The 20475-nt window shown below is 38.1% G+C and overlaps 1 protein-coding gene across 2 annotated transcripts in view; it reads right to left on the bottom strand.

Moving 5' to 3' along the window:
* Positions 1 to 303: 303 nt before the first annotated feature.
* The window catches only part of LOC122563488 (synapse-associated protein 1-like), a 29344-nt gene continuing 9172 nt past the window's right edge, over positions 304 to 20475 (bottom strand). The window contains exons 3-9 of one of the 2 annotated variants that reach the window (XM_043717270.2): positions 18953 to 19019; positions 16528 to 16601; positions 12856 to 12995; positions 10348 to 10496; positions 10090 to 10151; positions 8121 to 8271; positions 304 to 3354 (exon numbers count right to left, since the gene is read on the bottom strand). In XM_043717270.2, coding sequence (XP_043573205.1) covers positions 3227 to 3354; positions 8121 to 8271; positions 10090 to 10151; positions 10348 to 10496; positions 12856 to 12995; positions 16528 to 16601; positions 18953 to 19019 — 771 coding nt within the window. In that variant the 3' untranslated portion in view covers positions 304 to 3226. The remainder of the gene's footprint in view (positions 3355 to 8120; positions 8272 to 10089; positions 10152 to 10347; positions 10497 to 12855; positions 12996 to 16527; positions 16602 to 18952; positions 19020 to 20475) is intronic. The other variant, XM_043717271.2, reaches the window with a different exon arrangement.

The raw sequence follows: 20475 nt of genomic DNA, 5'->3' as shown, positions 1-20475 counted from the left end.
GACAGTTAAGGGACCAGGTTACCTAATCCTGTTCATATTTTTATTCTATTACATTATTCCAATCCACCATTATTTAAAAATCACCGTTGATGAGAAAAAGAGGAGTGGTGCACACAGATGCCATGAACTGTAACTAGAGATAGACAATTTTAAAGCATGGAATAAAATTGTTGATGAATTAATTGTGTATATAAAAAACACTGCCTATTACCAAGGAGAAGGAAGTACTTCCTTTGTAAAACTAAAATATCTGGCAACACTTAAATTAAAATGCAATTCTGCAACGTAAACACTCTAGCCACGTCCGCACAAATATATTTATTAAATCTCAGTGACAAACAGTTTGTATAACAATCTCTAATACTCAAGTGTAACAGTAGTCTTTCAGATGACATACCGAACCAGTCATTGGAAAAATATGCAACATATTAATTGTACCAATAAGAAAACATAGGTAGACTTGTGTTTGAATTTTGAGCTTCATCTTCTAAAGTCTATTCTGATAGTACTTAATTCTTTAAATAGCTTTCCTGATTTCTTTATGTTTACAAGTTGTCTGAAGTTGCACTGATCAAACTGCAAAACTTGCACATTTCAGTTACGTAAGGAGCCTTTTAGATAGGAACAATATATTAAATTTTGTCCCCACTCCCTCCCAATTTTCTCCCTTTCCTGAAGCTACTTACTCAGTGGGGATGCATCTCCATGGTCACAGTTCCTGTCTCTTACATTGTCAAAGTGACCATTCTTAAAACACGTGCTGAGGTATTGAACATTGAAACTAGAGGATACAGTTTAAAAATAAGGGGTAGGCCATTTAGAACATAGTTGAGGAGAAACTTCTTCACCCAGAGAGTGGCGAGTGTGTGGAATGCTCTGCCCCAGAAGGCTGTGGATTCTTTCTGGATACTTTCAAGAAAGAGTTGGATAGAGCTCTTAAGGATAGTGGAATCAAGGGTTATGGGGATAAGGCAGGAACAGGATACTGATTGAGGATGATCAGCCATGATCATAATGAATGGTGATGCTGGCTTGAAGGGCAGAATGGCCTACTCCTGCACCTATTGTCTATTGTTTGATTAGTTGCAAGGGCACAGAAATTGAGAAGAACATCTGAGACTCACTTTCGTCTCATCCGGTTTCTATACACATAAACGGCACCTGCCAGCAAGTGCTGCAGCTGGAGACAGCAACCCTGATTGTCTTTTTGAAAAAAGTCCATAGTTGTGGTCAAAGTAGTACATCATACAATTCCCACTACTGCATCAATTGAGACCAAATATCAAACCAACATAAGACATTGATTGGCTGCAAAGCTTAGCAAAACCAATTAACCCCAATTTCATATAAAAGAAAAATTTTGCCCAGTGCTGTTTTCAGCCAGTTTAAAATGTCCATAAACAGTAACAAAAAGGTTTCACATTTCTGTACATTGCAACTTCCACTGTAAAGCCTTTTCGGATTTCCAGAGGTCATAAGAGGCACCATATAAATATAAGTAACTCTTCCGTTTAATTGGTGCCTTCATGATCATTGTATTTTACAGCCAGTGAAGTGAGCATTGCTGTTATAATGTCATGCAAAAAGTTCATACTGTTTGCTAAGCTCCATAACACCCACAAGCATCTTGGAAGCAGCAGGTATGAATCGAGACCTTTTTGAATGTCAAGTCTATGTTTCCGCATATTTAAAAAGCCAGAACAAAGCAGAACATTTTTCTGAAAACAATTTTGAACACAGAATTTTGGCCATTTCTGTCTTGGGGGGAAAAGGTGTACAAAAAAATACAACATTTATCCTTTGCCTTCAGGACAAATTGACAGAACATTTGGCAGAAACACTTTTTTCTGGGATCCAAAACATTTCTGCCCACACATTAAACATGCCCTTGGAGAATGTGCAAGTTTCTGAGAGAGAATTTGGTCATTCTGTTCAACTAGAGATGGCAGTTGAAATTATAATCACAGTTTCCCTCTCAACACTGATGGAAGAGAAACTGCATTGATGAACACAGAATCAGAAGCTCTATTCCAGGATGTTTAGGTTTTCTCTACATATTCTTATTAACTTTCATCTTGTAAACGCACAAGAAAACGTTACCTGTGCTGAATGGTGATGATCAGACCCGCAAGCACTTTCTGATTCCAAGGCTATGTAAATACATCTCTAACCCGTTCCTTGAAAATTAGACACTGGGTGAATCACCAATTTCCTTTTGTCCCTAATAGGAATCTTTGGGTAAAATTTATATCATGGAATTTGTTAAACAAACAATTCTAGGTACGGCCACAAACATATACAATATACATAAAGCATCAAGGACTTAAAAATAAAACATTTACTTCACTCCTTTAAGACATTTTACTTTTGAAGATGCAAGGAAGACTTCTGAACTCAATAAACACTGTTCAGCCTTACACACATTTGGTTTTGCAGTTTTACTGAAAGCTCATATGCATGCACAGAACAGAATTCCACAGGCAACAAATACCTTAACCTGTCAATCTTTTAGGGTATCCCATATAAGTTGAACCAATTAGCCCAGATCACATGTCAAATCTGGGAAATTCTTGGATTATTGGAAAGTCAAGCCTAGCATCTGAAGTAGTTTCAAAAGCTACTCCTGAAAAAAAGACAATCATTTTTGCCTAAGTGACTGATCAATACTCTGAATGGAATGTTGTTTTTTCCTATGAGTTTTTCAATGTGTGCTTTGTTAATTAGACCAGACCAAGGCTGCCAAGTTATAACGAATATCTGCTATCTTAGAGTGCAGCTGATTTTATTTTTATACAGTATCAATGTGCTATGTCACCATGGATTATTTGGGGAACTGTATGCATTGTGGGGGGACAATTCTACAAGGGATGTATATTTTAAAAAGGTTGTAGTTAATATACTGAGAAATTAAATACTGTTCGTAAAAGTGACTTGAACACTTTAGCTACAACTGAAAACTACAACACTCTCAGCTTACATTCTAATATACTTTCCATCATTGAAACATAAGTCATTGGTTTTTAAAATAAAAAATATGGCTCAAAGTACAAAATGCAGCAATAATAAAGCTTGTGGTGTTGTGATAAGGTTAATGCTTAAATCCCACCACAAAAGAAACAAAGTATTTCTTGGTAGGATTCTGTATTCCATTAGAAATGTTTTGAGATAATGCGTCTTACAGAAAAGTGGAATTCCTGGATTTGAAATCAGTTTCCATGTAAAACTTTTAATCCTCTTCTTGAAGCATCTCTTCGATTTCTTTCTCCCAGGCTTCACTGACTTTTGCTTTCACATCAACAATTTCAAACTCCTGAAGTTCTCTTTGCAGTTCCTTTTCCCACTCTGGAATGTCATCTGTTTAGGATAGAAGAGTGGTTAATCTGTGAATATTTACAACTATTAATAAATAAAGGTTACATTTAATAACTAGTGTAATTATGACCAGGCTTAGCACCAATAGGTTAGTATGACAATATTGCAGTTTTAAAAAGATGTGTTTCGTCCTGGTTTCATTTAGAGAAAGATTGGGCGACAGATACTGAGCAGTGTATGAGAAGCATAGAGTTTTTAAAGCAGCCTGAGTTTGTGTGGTCGAGCTCCCACAGAATCAGGGATTTTAGGTTCAACTTTCAGCAGTTGCTTTTGGGGTCTTGAAGCGGAAATTATTTTTCCCTCTCTCAATTACAGCCAAAAGCTTAAGGGGTTCTCTTCCTGGGCTGCTTGATTGCACGTGAATTTGAGTTTTACCAAGGGGTGTGTTTATGCAATGTCACTATATTAGAATATTTAATTAGTAACAGTACCTATTATTCTGTTAAGTTTTCCAATAGAGTTAAGCAAATCTGAACTGCTCTCTCTTTTGCTGTAGTGTTTGATTTTACCTTCTTAATATATATTAAGAGGGATCTGATCTGATCCAAAACAGTTAGGAATCAGTCCAACCAAAAACAGTCACATTTCCTGCTCAAGATGAATATCCAGTAATTTGGCATCTTCGTGAACAACAGGATCAAATCAATTTGACCACAAACTTCTAGGCCCCAACATTATGTTTACAGTTACTTGACACACAAGTTGACACCCCCACCCTTTATCAACCATGACATATTAAACTCGCCTTAACAGTCAACTTCTCACCCGATAAATGCAGGCTTTACTTACCAGTAACTTATAACTGGGTGCAAGGCGTTGAGCAGACAATGCAGATTATGTTCAAGAGGGTACCTCTACATTCTCTAAAGGCAGTTAGTTTTACCTTATAGGAGGATAGACTGATGAAGTTGGGCCAATTCTCCTTGGAGAGAAGTCTACCTGATAGAAGTTTTCAAAATCATGAGCGGGCCAGGTAGAATAGGTAAGGAGAAACTTCCCACTTGTAAAAGTAACAAGAATGCAAGGGCATACATTTTAAATAATTTACAAAAGAAGCAAGGGTGTTACGCAAAAAAAAACATTTTCAACCATTGAGTCTGCAATGCACTACCTGAAAAAGTGTGGTGAAGGGGAGTTTAATTGAGGTATTCAAGAAGGCATTGGACAATTACTTGCACAAAAATAATATGGAAGGATATAGGAAAATAGCAGGAGACTGGCACGAGGTAATGATGCTCATTTAACAAGCTAATGCAGTCAGGATGGGCTGAATAGCCTCCATCTGTGCAATAACACACTGTGACATGGATATAAAATCTGACCTGCCAAGCAACATTCACATTGCGAATTATTTTTTTTAAATATTGGCCAGATTCAGTTTGTTCATTTTGGATCTATCTGGCTATTGAGTAAATAGTAAGAGTAAAATAATAATATTCAAGATACACTACATATTACTTAGGGCCTAAGAAAATGTGGTGTCAAATTGCTCATGACTGAACCTTGCAACAGTCCTTTGTCTGGAGAATTCCCTCACAGTGTACAGTGTCTTAAAGGTGGAGTCAAATTACTCAAGAGCTGTGGCTTCTTCCTATAACTTATAGTTCAGGCTAATGAGAGCCACTGGTGGCTCAGAGAGAGAGAACAGGTATTCCATATTACTCAGTTACTAATATTCCACAAAAAAATCTTTTGAGAAACCATTTTATCCAAGAGACCTGAATTTTTAAGAGCGTGAGAAGAATCAAAAAGGATAATTTTAGAAAATCCCTTGTGGAAATATTTTACTTCCTTATTTTCTTAATGTTTGTACTATTAGTATGTTACCTTGTGCCTTTACAACCCTTGTCTGATAACATTATAAATTAGTACTGATAATTATGATTAGGGGCAGCACAGTGGTTCAGTGGTTAGCATTGCTGTTTCTCTGCAGCAGGAACCAGAGTTAGATTCCACCTAATTGTGCAAGCTCTACACAGACATTCTCCCTGTATCTGTGTGGGTTTCCTCTGTGTGCTCCAGCTTTCTCCCATAGTCCAAAAATGTGCAGATTACGTGGATTGGCCAGGCTAAATTGCCCAGCATAGGACAAAGTGAAGACTGCAGATGCTGGAGATCAGAGTCAAAAAGGGTGGCGCTGGAAAAGCACAGCAAGTCAGGCAGCATCCAAGGAGCAGAAGAATTGATATTTCCGGCATAAGCCCTTCATCAGGAATGTGGCGAGGAGAAGGGGCTAAGAGATAAATAGGAACGGGGTGGAGCTGGGGGTGGTAACTAGGAAGGCGATAGATAGATGCAGGTGGGGGGTGATGGTGATAGGTCAGAGCAGAGGGTGGAATGGACAGGTGGGGAGGAAGATGGACAGGTAGGACAGTTCAAGACGGCAGTGCCAAGTTGGAGGGTTGGATGTGGGATGAGGTGATGCGGAAGGGAGATGAGGAAATTGGTGAAACTGACGTTGATGCTGTGTGGTTGGAGGGTCCCATAGTGTCCAGACAAGTCCCCAAGGCCAAATGGGATCTATCTCAGAATACTGTGGGAGACAAGGGAGGAAATAGTTAGGTACTTAACAGACATCTTTGCATCCTCTCTGGCCTCAGGCGAGCTTCCAGAGTACTGGAGAATGTTCAATGTTCCTTTGTTTAAGAAGGGAAACAAAAATAATCCTGGTAATTATAGGTCAGTGGCCTAATGTCAGTGGTCGACAAGCTGTTGGAAAAGATACTGAGACATTTATTCACATTTAGAGGCAAATTGAATTGTTAGTCATAGGCAGCATGGGTTTGTGCAGGAAGATAGTATCTCACCAACTTGATTGAGGTTTTTGAGGATGTGACAAGAATTATTGATGAGGGAAGGAAAATGGATGTTGTCTACATGGACTTTAGTACTGTATTTGATAAGGTACCTCATGGCAGGCTGGTACAAAAGATAGAGTCACATGGGATCCAGGGTGAGTTGGCTAGATGGATACAAAACTGGCTTGGTCATAGAAGACAGAGAGTATCGGCTGAAGAGTGCTTTTTGGAATGCAGATTGGTAACTAGTGGTGTCCCACAGGGATCAGTGCTGGGAGCTTTGTTGTTGGTAATATACATAAATGACCAGAAGGAAACTGTAGATTGTCTGATTAGTAAATTTGCAGATGACCATCAACATTGGCAGAGTTGCAGATAGTGAGGAGGATTGTCAAAGGATACAGTGGGATATAGATAGATTGCAAATTTGAACAGAGAAATGTCAGATGGAATTTAATCCAGACAAATGGGAGGTGATGCATTTTGGAAGATCAATTATAGGTGCGAATTATACAGTAAATGGCAGAAGCCTCAGGAGCACTGACATACAGAAGGATCTGGGCGTACAGGTCCACAGATCCCGGAGAGTGACAATACAGGTGGGTAAGGTGATCAAGAAGGTATACATCATGCTTGCCTTCATTGGTTGGGGCACTGAATATAAAAGTTGGTAAGTTACATTACAGCTGCACAAAACTTTAGTTTGGCCACATTTGGAATATTATGTGCAGTCCTAGTCACCACACTACCAGGTGGACGCTTTGGAGAGGGTGCAGAGAAGGTTTACCAGGATGTTGCCTGATCTGGAGGGTTTTAGTTATGAAGACAGGTTGGATAAACTCAGATTATTTTCACTGGAAAGACTGAGGCTGAAGGGTGACCTGATAGAGGTCGACAAAAGTATGAGAGGCACAGATAGGGTGGTTAATCAGAGGCTCTTTCCCAGGGTTGAAAGGTCAACTACAAAAGGGCATAGGTTGAAGGTGAGAGGGGGAAAGTTTAGGGGAGAAGTGTAGAGAAAATCTTTCACACAGAGGGTGGTGGGTGCCTGAATGCATTGTCAATGGAGGTGGTGGAAGCAGCACATTAGCAACGTTTAAGGTATATCTTGATGGATACATGAATGGGAGGCAAACTGAGGGATAGAAACCATATATGGGCAATAAGTAGCAGGTCTAAATAAGGAACAGGCGCAGGCCTACGATAGGATTGGACATGGGATACAAGTAAAGAAATTCATCCAGATAAAGAAATAAGTATGGCTGTCCCATGACATTAGTGGGGCCAAACAGCTGCTTTATGTACGAGCATTTCAAATGTTATTTTCCAACGTTGACTCTTGCCAAAAGATTGCACTTAATTTTAAATTACATAATCATGCTTTGGCCAAAAATAAAATGGTCAATGCAAGAAGTTACAATCTCAAAATTAAATAGATCTTCAAAACAGTAGATGCCGAATGGTGAGTAGCACAACAAATCATTTAGGGCAACTAGATTGTAACTTGTATGAATTATAGCGCATGAGGTACCTGATTTATAAACATCTGACTTATGAACATTCATATTTTTGATGGGGATCCCATACAGGATCAACTTTTCAGATCCAACATGCATGCATTTCCTCACACGTATGAACAGCTGTTTTATATTGTACTTCATTGGGTTCTAACTTTAATATAATTTATTTGTGGACGTACTCAAAAATGAACCCAGGCACAATCTGGGACTGTCTATACTCAGCAGAAGAATGGTGTAATTTTTTTACCCTTTTACTCCACTTTTTAAATTTGCACAGAATGTGCAACAGTTGTTTATTTCAAACCATGCTCTGATTAATCAGACCCAGAGATAATATAGCTTTAGATTTTGCCTGAACGTATACCACTTTTACTTTGCCCAAGATCTAAATAAAATAAGATTTAACTTGATATTTTTCTGTTGTACCTACCATCTTCAACAGTTGTTATCTGACCACCATTCATGCCCAACTGTTCCAGGCCTTTCAAGAAGTCTTCCTGATTCAGGGATGATGTATCATTTGCATCGCTCACAAACTCATTTGCAACTGGACTTGTTGAAATCTCATCTGAAGGATGAATCTATAAAGGAAACACTTGTTTTTATTAGAAATAAATTTGAAAAATCTATTCTGGCCATCTTTCCTTTTTTCTCCTAGGCAAATGCTCTGAATGAAATTGGATACAATTATCTTTCTTTATGATAACCAGGGAATGTTGACAAGATTCATAGGACAGCCAGAAAAACCACGAAATAAAGAAAAATGGTGCAACTATTCAGTATATGTCAGACAGCATCTGGGGTGGCACAGTGGCTAGCACTGCTGCCTCAGAGCACGAGGGACATAGGTTCAATTCCAGTCTTGGGCAACTGTCTGTGTAGAGTTTGCACATTCTTCTCGTGTCTATATGAGTTTCCTCTGGGTGCTCCAGTTTCTTTCCACAGTCGAAAGGTGTGCCGATTAGGTCCATTGTGTCCAGGATGTGCGGTTTAGGTGGATTCGCCATGGTAAATGTAGGGTAACAAAGATGGGTAGGTCTTGGGTGGTGCACTCTCGAGGGTTGGTGTTGACTCAATGGGTCGAATAGCCTGCTTTCACATTGTAGGGACTGTGGGGATTAGATTAGGTGAGGATATCTGGTCGGCATGGAAGAGTTGGAACTAGTCATAGAATACATCTCTATGACTAAATCGGTTATAAGACATTTACGAAAAGGACAGAAGGAGGGGCCAAGAGGTCAGGGACCGATTTATCATTTACTTTATTGCAGGTCAATGAGGATGATTGGTGAACAGGATTAACTGTGGGTCAGGACACAAGCAGTTGAGTTTTGAAGAGGTTGGACTTTGTGGAGAGTGGAAGGTGAAAGCATGGAAGATTGATCAAGAGATTGCAGGTAAAGTTGAATGTCAAGGTGATCAATATTTAAGAAATTCATTGGAGGAAGGAGTGAGGTAGTGGCCACAATGCTGCAGACACTCAGGCTGGTCTCTCAAGTGGCAATGGAACCATGCAAAGGCAATCCCATTGATCTGGGCAACAGACAACGGGTATTCAAAGGAAAAAATGTTTGAGACTCAAGACATTTTATCAGCAATGCCTTTTTCATCATGAAAGTGCCAAGATAATTGATTTTGTTTCGTAGTTATAACCGTTAGGTGGAACAGAACATGTTCTAAATGATCGGACTTGTTTGTGAATGAGCGTCTTTCGTAGTATTGCCTAATGAAAAGGAAAATTGGGGCTCAGAGATTACTTTTACTGTAACCTTGACAGGATTTTATTCTTAGTGATTTTGCACTGTTTTTATTTTCTTTGTATTTGCAAATGGAATGTAGACTGAAATGTTCAGACAAAACATAGCATCACAGTAATAAATTATACTTGATTCTACATATCTTCCCTTGGAATTCTCTCTCTCAAAGTGAGAACCAATACATCTATGAGCAGCAGTACCTCATCCCATGAGTGTCAGCTTCATGTTAGTCCACGTGCTACAGATGGACCAAACTGACTGTCACAACTGAGCCCACTCTTAACCTTATTTTAGATCTGCATAACCACTGCAGAAAGCCAACACTAAAATTAATTAGCATAAATGTGGCTGCTAAGGTATGCCAATTTAGCACAAACTCACAATCAAGTCTACAGGTGCTGAAGAAGAATTATACCGGTCTTAAAACGTTAACTATTTCTCTCTTCGCGATCGCTGCCAGTCCTGCTGAATTTCTCCAAAATTTTCTGTTGTTACTACAGGTTAGTGGTTAAATATCATGATGCATTTACTTAATAATTGGGTTTATGTTTCATGATCAATTAATGAGGTTTACACCCCACTTGTGTAAAATAAACTCTAAAATGAACATATACGAGAAAAACACAATAAAAAAAAACTTACTTGTACACAATCATTTTGTTTTCTCATCGGACCTGGGGGTGCCTTTGATGGAGTGGAATCTACTATAAAGAAAGAAGTCATTTTTTTAGAAAGGTATTTTCCAAGTTAGAATTTGTCAAATCGGTTCTTGCTCATAATCACAGAATGCTCATGGGCTGTGCTGGAGAGATACGATATGCATGAGCAATGTTAAAACGTGGAGAGCATTAAATGGTTAACTTTGTTATACTGACTTAAGAATGGAGTTAAAGCAATCACCTGTTGCTGGGATGCTTTTGCTCAGATTCTGCTCCAACTTGTCTTTGGAGTTTTCAGCTTGACATGCAGCTAGTGATGACAGTTGTGCTGATTGTTTAATGAGAGATACTCGATAGAAATAGTTTCTCCAAAACTGCTCTTCCTTTACACTGTAAAGGGATACATAAAAGCCAATGCAAAACACACTTCTAGTCATAGATATAGGCCATTCCTTATTTAAATTTTAGAAGATTCCAATGCACAGCACAGAACAATGCTTAGCTCAAAATTTTCATGTGCGTAACATGAAATGCGCAATATTCTCATAGTCTTTATGTTGTTCAGGAAATGGAAGGTTTTTACTATGAGTCAAAGGATTGTTCCATCATCAATAGCAACACAGGCTGACTTTTCCCCAATTCTTCAGCATCATAGCCAAGCAACGTGGAAAACCATAATGGAGACTGCATATCATGCCAGGTAACACAGCACAACTAACTCAAAACCTCTGTCATCAACATGACAGTGGACTTACCAACCAACTCATTGAAGCATCTCTAAATGCTGTTGTCTTACATTTATCAAGAGAAGGCTGTGGAAATGTGGAATTATAAGAAGCCAACTTGTCTATAGAAAAAAATGCTTAAAAATCATGAATTTCCATTGGTGAATGAACAAAGGTAAAGTACTCTTCTTACACTGGACAGTGACTTGGGATTGATGATATAACAGATTTTAACACATTACTTTGATCAATAGTTGTAACCCTTTTTAACAATTACAGTTTGTACTCTTTTTCAAAGCTGGAAACTCAATTCATTTTTGCTACAGTTTGTGTCCAAGAACCCGCAAAATGAAATTCATGGATTAATTATTACATTCCATTACACTAGACTGGTTATCTCAGTACAAATTGCCGTTATGTGGCTGGGTTTGGTCCAACATGCAAATGCAAAAACACAGAAAATCAACTTCTGCATTGTACAAATTCGTAAACACTCACTATATGATACATTCACCTGTATTGCAATTAGCAAAAAAAAACTGGCATGTAGATTTACACTAGCACCTTTACTGTACGATATCACCCACTATGCAAAAATACTTCTTGTAGAACTCAATGGAAATGTCAACAGCTGATCTTCTCAGTGACACAATAAAGATTAATGAAGTTGAACAGTAAATTCAGAACTCAATAAGCCTTAAAAAGAATATTTATTTTCCTTTGCAGATAACTACTTTTGGTTGTGAGAGGTGGGGTTTCAGGAGGATGTAAAGGAGAAGTGTTTAAGGAGGAAACATCACATGATGGGGTACATGGGACTGAAGGTATAGTTGCTAACAGTGGAGCAGAGGCCAATAAAGCTGCACAAGATGCTGGGATCAGAAGAACAGGGAGCTTCAGAGGGCAGAAAAGGGGCTTGTAGAGCTGATAAGATTATGGAGTTGAGGATGATTAAGGTCATGAGGAAATTTTAAAAAGAGCCTGAGACAGCAAAGTGATTGGTGGGGGCCAGAGTGGGGGGAATGACACAAAGTGCAGGGACAAAATCAGCAGCCAGGATATACAGTTTTTAGCATGTGTTAAAAATAAAATGAACCTTGGCTAACGATTCATTAAACCATATAATTAATTGTTGGTGAAGAGTTTACTTCACGTAAACTACTGATTCTATTCATCTTGTTGCCCTGATAGCTGAAATCTAATTCAGTCAGACAAAGTTATTGGCCACTGTCAAAATAATTTTGTATATATAAAACATAAATGCAAGACACCACAGCTGCATTAACAATCTAATTTATATAGCACCTCTAACATTGTAAAAAATCTCAATGTGCTTCATAGATAGGTTTCCATACAGAATTCGACATCAAGTTGCTCAAAGAGATACTACAACACATTACCAGAGGTACCCCTTGTGGAATGTCTGAGAGAAGGACAGAGGGCCTTGAGGTTTTACTTGGCAGCCCAGCTAGCTAGGCTTGAAGCTCTGGAATTACAACCCAACTCCTCCTCACATTCAAACTTCTCTATTACCTTGAAAAACTTAACTGGCTGCACAACATTTTGGCAGGCATCCTGAGGTAGTAAAGGTGCTATATGAATACAAACTACAAATGCAAATCTTTGCTTTATAATATTCTGTGCATTTATGGTATTGTATATTATATTATAAGTCAGGAGACCTATATTGGTACACAGAATAAAAGATCAATGTTGTGAACATTTACAATGTTTAAGGCTACAAAATATTCTTGATGTGAATTAGTACAATTTACGAATACTCTATAATACTACAGCTGGCTAATTACTGGAGAAAAAGTAAAATCATTACTTCAAGTTAAATGAATTCACCATGAAAGGATTTATTTTATAAATTAAGAACTATTTAGTTTTGACCCTTTCATATCTGATGGTTGAGTCATACAGCCTTGTATAAAATTAATGTCACCCATCCATACAACTATTTATTGGAAATTATATTTCTTAGCAGATGAAAAGAAATATAGACTTTTGTGTTAACTTACAGTTTTGGCACTAGTTCAAATCGCATTTTGCTCAACGTTTCATCTTCCCGAAGCATCACAATGGCTACAGGGGCTATTTTGTCAAAATCAAAATTAAACCGTACTCCAGTAGGGGGGTCCCTAAGAAAGTTCCGTCGTTCCTAGTAAAACAAATTGAGTATATAAATTCATACATTTCTAGTTTTTCTTTATTACATTCAATATTACATTAGCTCCTTGTCTCATTTTATTTTAGAACACAGTGACTGAACAATTCTGGAAGATCATCTTTGAAGTACATAAGCATTACTGCCTTTCTTCCATCTCATAAATACCAATTGCTAACATAAGTGTATTGGTTTCAAATGTACAGCTTTTCTTTGCTGTTTTTTCTTCACATCTCGCTGCTCTACAGCGATTTTACTTCCACATTTAGTTTAATGAAAGATGACTTTGATGACTTTTTAAAAATATGTATTTGATGGAATAGCTCAACTGTTAAACAGCTCAACTGTAAAACTGTCATTCACTGTGCCAAAGGCTTTAACTCTTTGAAGACTATGAAAAGCGACTTTACATGTTGAGTGCCGTGATGAATATATGCATAAAAAGAATATTTCTAGTTTGTATTTTCAAATACGGTCATTTACGTAGGTTACTATTAAGAAGGGTTTAAAAAAAACTACGAGGAGAAAGTGAGGACTGCAGATGCTGGAGATCAGAGCTGAAAATGTGTTGCTGGAAAAGCGCAGCAGGTCAGGCAGCATCCAAGGAGCAGGAGAATCAATGTTTCGGGCATGAGCCCTTCTTCGGGAATGTTTCCTGAAACGTCGATTTTCCTGCTCCTTGGATGCTGCCTGATCTGCTGCGCTTTTCCAGCAACACATTTTCAGCTTTAAAAAAAAACTAGGACAGATGGTCCTTCTGAAATACTGACATGATCTAGTTTGTGTCAGACAGCAGGGAGCTCCCATTGCCCAGCCCCCACTACCCCAAACCCCCACTGCCCCGGAGTGTGAGTAGATTACTGTTTTTGCTGAGTGGTTTGTGATAGGTGGGGTATACATTGAAGGTTCAGATAATCATGGATTGATTTTAGATTAGGAAACCCAAAAATTAAAAGCTTTTAAAGGCAGTTTGGAGGAGACATGACAGGGGTCAGAAGCAAATCTAGTTTCTCTCCTAAAAAGGAATATAGAATAGTGCAGGTAAAACCCAGTTAATTCGGTGGAAACATTTAGTTGATAAGATTTTGAAACCAGGAGTGTTTAGTTAGAAATCTGCAGGTATTGAAAAGCTGCGGAAGTCTAAGATTTCAGTCTTGTGAATATTCAAATTAAGATGACTTCACAGTTCATAGGAAAGGTCTGTGGAGAATCAGTTAACTCAAAAACAAAGATTTGATATGTGGGAGTAATTTCCCTACATTTGAATCTCAATCAGAAAATAGGATGAAACTTTTACAACTTTTCAAAGTGCATTCTATATAATGTTAGGTTGGTTTGTTTTTTTCTCTTTCTGTGTAATAAATATCATGTGGCTGAATTTCTTTAGAAACTGTGACCATGGTTCAGTGAACGACAACCATCTTAACTAAAACAAAAAAACTCCATCAAGCAAGGTTTCAATCTCAGATCTGACTTGTCAAGTGCCATCAGCAGGAACCATAACAGTCTGCAATTTGCATGTCTGTGAGTTAGCCTGAAGCAGTGTAATATCCACAGTACCTTCTCTCTGATATGGCTAATGACAACAAAGTTGTAAAAATTTCAAAAATCTTATTAGCTCCTTCCGCAATTCAATATGCAAGAATGTGCTGAAACATGTTCAAAGATACATTTCTTAAACAGCCAACAAACAACTAAATGCCAGAAAAAGCTGAAAGGACATTAATAATATTAAAAGTGGAAAATCTAAATATCAGTGCTGCAGCCAGAAAAAAAATCAAATAAACCTAAAGGTGTGATTGTTGTTTTAACTGTTTATTTTTCCAGAATACTGGTTTATACTATGACTAAATTATACACTTGGCTTGCATTCCATTTTCAGGAACATGCATCAAGATCACAAAAAAAAACTACAGGAATTGTGTAGCAGTGTTAGCGACCTTAGAACATTTCTGTCGAGTGCTATGGTGAAGAATGTTGGCCTCCCAGAATATATTTTGTCCAGGAGTCCAGAATGACTGTGATGTTTGTAAAGTGTTTGAGGACGTTGACAGACTGTTCAAACCTTTGACTAATCATGTTACTGAATAAAGTAGCTGTTATATAACGATGCAGCAATCACTCTCACATTTAACAAAGATATTACTAACCTTTGAAATAAAGCAGTATAGGAAAAAACAAAAAAATCTAAGTTATGATGATAGCTCAGATGGAAGGGTTTCTTCAAGCTGTAATAGCCAAGCATACCATTTTTTAATTTTGGAATTGTTAATTTGGGAAAACTGAATTCATGATAATGTCTAATAAACAGATGTGGTCAAAGATACCTTTTGGCAATAGGAGATATGCTTGAAGTGTGGTAACATCGGGTTGAGATGAACAGAAAAGAGACACAGGGCCAAATGAAGCTTGCTTATTTGCAGTATTTCCCATCCTATTCCTCCGCAGGATAGTTTGCTGGCTTGCAATAAAGATTCAAAACTTTAAGTCCAAATGATTAAATTAGTTTGTACTACACAACATTTCCTTGCACAGTATGTCACTTCGAGGTTCGTAGCTTCATTTTAAAATTTCTCCAATTGTCTCCTCTACTGGAATTGTTGACTCTCAGGCGCCAATATTAATTGAGAAGCAGAGAGGCTGCAGGACAAACCAATAATAATCAGAATAAAAACCAAGGAACTGCACACACTGGAAATCAGAAACAAAAACAGAACATGCCAGAAGTGCTCAGCAGGTCTGGCAGCATCTGTGGAGAGAAATCAGAGTTAACATTTAGGGTCCACTGACCCTTCCTCAGAACTGATGGCAGCTAGGAAGAAGTTTTTTTTTATATACAGAAGACAGGGTGGGGGAGAGGTAAGGAGTAAGCAATAGGTGGAGATGGAGCCCAAGGAGTGAGAAGAACAGTTGGACCGACAAAGCAGTGGATCACAATCAGTCTGGGAAAATGAATAGCAAATAGTGGACAATTAGTGGCTAAAAATGAGTTGCATGTGATAACAAGGCCTGGTGTGCGGGATAAGGTGCCTCAAACTCTAAAATTTTTGAACTTGATATCGAGTCCAGAAGGTTGTAGAGAAAATGGAGGTGCTGATCTTCCAGCTTGCACAGAGCTGTACTGGAGCACTGCAGCAAGCCCGAGACAGAGATATTAGCCAAGGAACACAGTGGTCGTGTCCAAAATGTGGAGGTCCTGAAGACATGAAAGGCCTGACTGCATTGTAACTTTTGTGTTGCTTCTTGCCCTGCAGTTTTGGCTAAATTAACAGCCTGTCCTTATTATTATCTAGCAATCCCTGAAGAAAAGTTGATACTGAATGAGGTACCAGTGAATTCTAGTGTGAGTTCCTTTCCAAGGCTCCATGATGAAACAGTCAACTCATTGTCTGGACCCATTGTTGAATAATATACATCGGAGTGAAGAACTGTAATGTAGGGAATTGCTCAAGTGACTGGCTTTTGGAAAAGACAAAATAGTCAACTTGGGAAAAAAGGATCAAAATAGTTTTAGTAAGCAACTTACTGTCGACAGAGAGAGAACTTGATGCCTTACAGTCTCCTCATCATTACAGCCAGCCCATGGTGGAAGTGCTGAAGCTGGAAATAAAACCAAAATTGTAATTAAAAAGTAGTTTTCTCATTTTATGTCTGTTGTTCATCAATTCACTGAACGAAGGATACATGCCGGGAGTTGAACAATGGTGTTTAGCTCTTATCATTTTTCTTAAATATCTTGGTGTTTGGATTTAGAATTTATCTGTCAATGGAGCAATATTGCTCATATGAGCCTTTCTTTACACAAAATTAAAAAGGATAATTCAGTGAGAAATAAAAAAAGGTTTGGCCTGTGTTTATATAGCCAGTTTATGTTCTCACGAGGTTCTAAGGAATTTCACAGTTAATGATGTATGTGTCTGACCTGGAATATTTGCAATAAAGGAAAACATGGCAGCTGATTTTGTGTACAAACACAGAAACATAGGAACAGGAGTAGGCCATTCAGCCCTTCAAACCTGCTCTGCCATTCAATACAATACTCAGTAACCTATTCCCACTACCTTTGATCCCGTTAGCCTTAAGAACTGTAACTAATTCCTTTTTGAATAAATTCAATGTTTTACAACAACGGCCCACGTTGAGTACAGGATAATAGTTAGCCACAACACTAAGTTGCTCTTCTTTGGATTGGATTGGATTTTTTATGTCCAGTTGAATGAGGCTTAAGCCCACGGCCTTCCAATACAGAGGCAGGGGTGCTACCACTGACACCTACATATCAGGTTTCAAGGGCTGAATTAGAAGGGGTTTGGACATTCCTAGAATATTACAGGTGCAATTTCCTTCCTCTTGCAGCAAGGGCAGCAAGTTGAGAATCTATAACTAGCCCTAATATGTCTGTTTAATAACAGGATTAAGCCAGTGATTCTGTTCGCAATTCCTGAAGAAGGGCCTGTGCCCGAAACGTCGAATCTCCTGTTCCCTGGATGCTGCCTGACCTGCTGTGCTGTTCCAGCAATAAAGTTTCAACTTTGATCTCCAGCATCTGCAGACCTCACTTTCTCCTGTTCGCAATTGCTATCTTACGACCAGTATCCAACTCCCTGCCAGGTCAGAAAGTGATCTTGTATTGGTGAGGGCAGAATTGAGGTTGTCTGTGATGCCCCATGTGGTCAAATAGCCTGCCATTACACACTATCTAGGCTCCAAAATCAAACTTAATTCAGCATTCTACGTTCAGAACAGGAAAAACACAGAAAACCTGATTTTCAAAAAAAAAGTGCAAAGCCCTGAATTTAAATCACTGGCAACTGACACATTGAATTTCTAGGAATGTATTCAAATACTTTATAACACACCGAAGTCTGAATTTATGGCTCAAGATTAAAGAAATGTTAACACATGACACACCTTTAGTAAGCTTCCCACACCACCACCCTCTTCAATTACACATATTAATGCAACATTTGACAAGAGAAGTATGAATACAACTATTTATATTCATATCATGCTTTTAATGTAATGAAACATTCCAAAGCCACTTCACAAGAAACTTATAAAATAAAGTCTGATAATGAAGCACAGAGATAATAGGTTAGATGACCAAATGGCGGTCAAAAAGTAAGGTATTAAGGAGCAAATGTGGTCAAGTAAGGAAAGATTTAGGGAGAGCATTTCAGAGTTTGGAGCCGAGGAAACTGAAGGCATGGCTCTCGATGGTGCACCAATTAAAACAAAGGAAGCTCATGTGGCCAGAATTATAGCAGTATGGATATTTTGGAGGTTTCTGGTCTCGGAGAACCTTATAGAGTTAAGGAAAGGTGAAGCCATGAAAGGATTTTGAAACAAAAATTTAAAAATCAAGACATTACTAGGTTGAAAGTCAACGTAGGTCAACAAGCACAGGGGTGCTCAGGGAATAGAACTTCTGTGAATTAAGACTTGGGCTGCAGAGGTTTATAGAGGGTAGAATAATGGGAGATGAGCAAGGAATGTATTGCAATAGTTAAGTCTAAAGATACTGAAGGCCTGAATGAGGCTTTTTGTGGTAGATGAATTGATGTGGAGGCAAATTCAGGGAATCTTACAGAGGTGGAAACAGGCAAACTTAGCAATGGCATGAATACAAAATCAGATGATCTTCTCTGGGTTAAATGTGACAACATGCTCATAAAAGAATGGTTTTAACCCAGACTATTACCAGTGAGATGGATGGAGCCAATACCCAGGGAACGTTTTGTTTTTGGTGAAACTGAGAAAGACATATTAAAAGACTTTGAAAAGAAAATGGCCATTGGCAGGGTTATCATGAATCTGAAGAGGAAATTAAGGACCAAAATCATTGATTATGAAAATACTTGCTCAATAAATGCAGAACTGGATCGGGAAGAGAATCTTTTAATATTTTTACATAAGAATGGATAATTTGTTTAAATGAACTAATATAGTACCTGTCATCTTTGATTTCTTTTCCTTTACAAATTTTTCTTGTTCTTTTCTGAAATTCCCAATAATTGTCTATAAGTGACAAAAAAATGAAAATAATTAAACTGATAAAGTTAACTTGTACTCAATTGCAGAATATGCCTTACTGAGCTTGAAACACACCTATAAAAATATGAAACCAAAACAAAAAAAATTGATTGGTAAAATTGCTTACTGTATTTCAAGCTCATTCCGGAGGGTAGATTTTATCTTTTCAAGTGGAAGGGGATAAAATGACAATTTCTACAGACCAGCACAGGCTCTACTCCCACATGAAAACTTTGAAGCCAGCTGAGGCTATCATAGGTGGAAAGGGCATTTAAACTATTAATTAGATCCAAATAGGTCATTGCCCCTGGAAGTAAATGTTAAGTCTGTCACTTGGGAAGACTGCACACCTGAACCATAAAGGGCACAGCAGCTCCAATAAGTTCAATCTAGGAGAAGTAACGGTGTAAAGGTAAGGTCACTGAATAAGCAATCCAGAGGGCCAGGCTCATGCTCTGATGGCAGGGGTTGTAGTGAAATTTGATTTAATTTATAATTCAGAGATTGAAAGCTAGTATTTGGTAATGTTGACCAGGAAACTATTCACGACCCCCTTCCTGAGTAAGGAGAAGCAGAACAAAAAGGGAAAACTTTTAAAAGAAAAATTAAAACTGTGTATTTCCAATTCCATTACTGAATACCTAACCAATTACCGGTAAGACATGTTAAATTTGGGTTTCAACTACCTGCACATCATTTTGGATCATGTTATTTAATCTCAAAATTACATAATCAGAAAAAGTTTTGACTTATAGAGTTCAATACAATTGATAAAAACAAAGAAAACTAATAAGACAAAATTTATTTAATTCCTTCATAGAACATTTTCAATAATAACAATGGTTAATGAGATTCACTGAGCAATGATAAATCTGATATTTTAAGATGTATGAATCAACTAAACCACGTTAAGTGGGTTTATTTAGAAGCACTAGCTTTCGGAACACTGCTCCTTCATCAGGTGGTTGGATAAGCACTAAAGCGCTCTAAAAGCTACTGCTTCCAAATAAACCTGTTGGACTATAACCTGTGTTGTGAGATTTTTTAACTTTGTACACCCCAGTTTCCTGAAGAAGGGCTCATGCCCAAAATGTCGATTCTCCTGCTTCTTGGATGCTGCCTGACCTGCTGCGCTTTTCCAGCAACACATTTTCAGCTCACACCCCAGTCCAACACCGGCATCTCCAAATCATGTTAAGTGGGTTTTGGTTAGCTATTGGCTGGATGGCTTTGAAATACAGAAAGAAGTCAACAATGGGGGTTCATTGCCCACCACCGGCTGAAGTCATTGGAAAGGTCTTATCTTCTCAACCTTGCCCTTTGCCTGAGGCATGGTGACCCTCCGGTTAAATCACCACTAGTTGTTGATCTTTAGTGAGAGTGGTCTTATAGAGACTTTACTGATTAAATAGAGCCTGGATTCTAATTATGTATCTTAAGC

This window comes from Chiloscyllium plagiosum, unplaced genomic scaffold (assembly GCF_037043375.1).
Source record: "Chiloscyllium plagiosum isolate Xiang-an unplaced genomic scaffold, Cpla_swu_hap1 HiC_scaffold_30, whole genome shotgun sequence".
Lineage (NCBI taxonomy): Eukaryota > Metazoa > Chordata > Chondrichthyes > Orectolobiformes > Hemiscylliidae > Chiloscyllium > Chiloscyllium plagiosum.
This window is presented reverse-complemented; position numbering and strand designations above follow the sequence as displayed.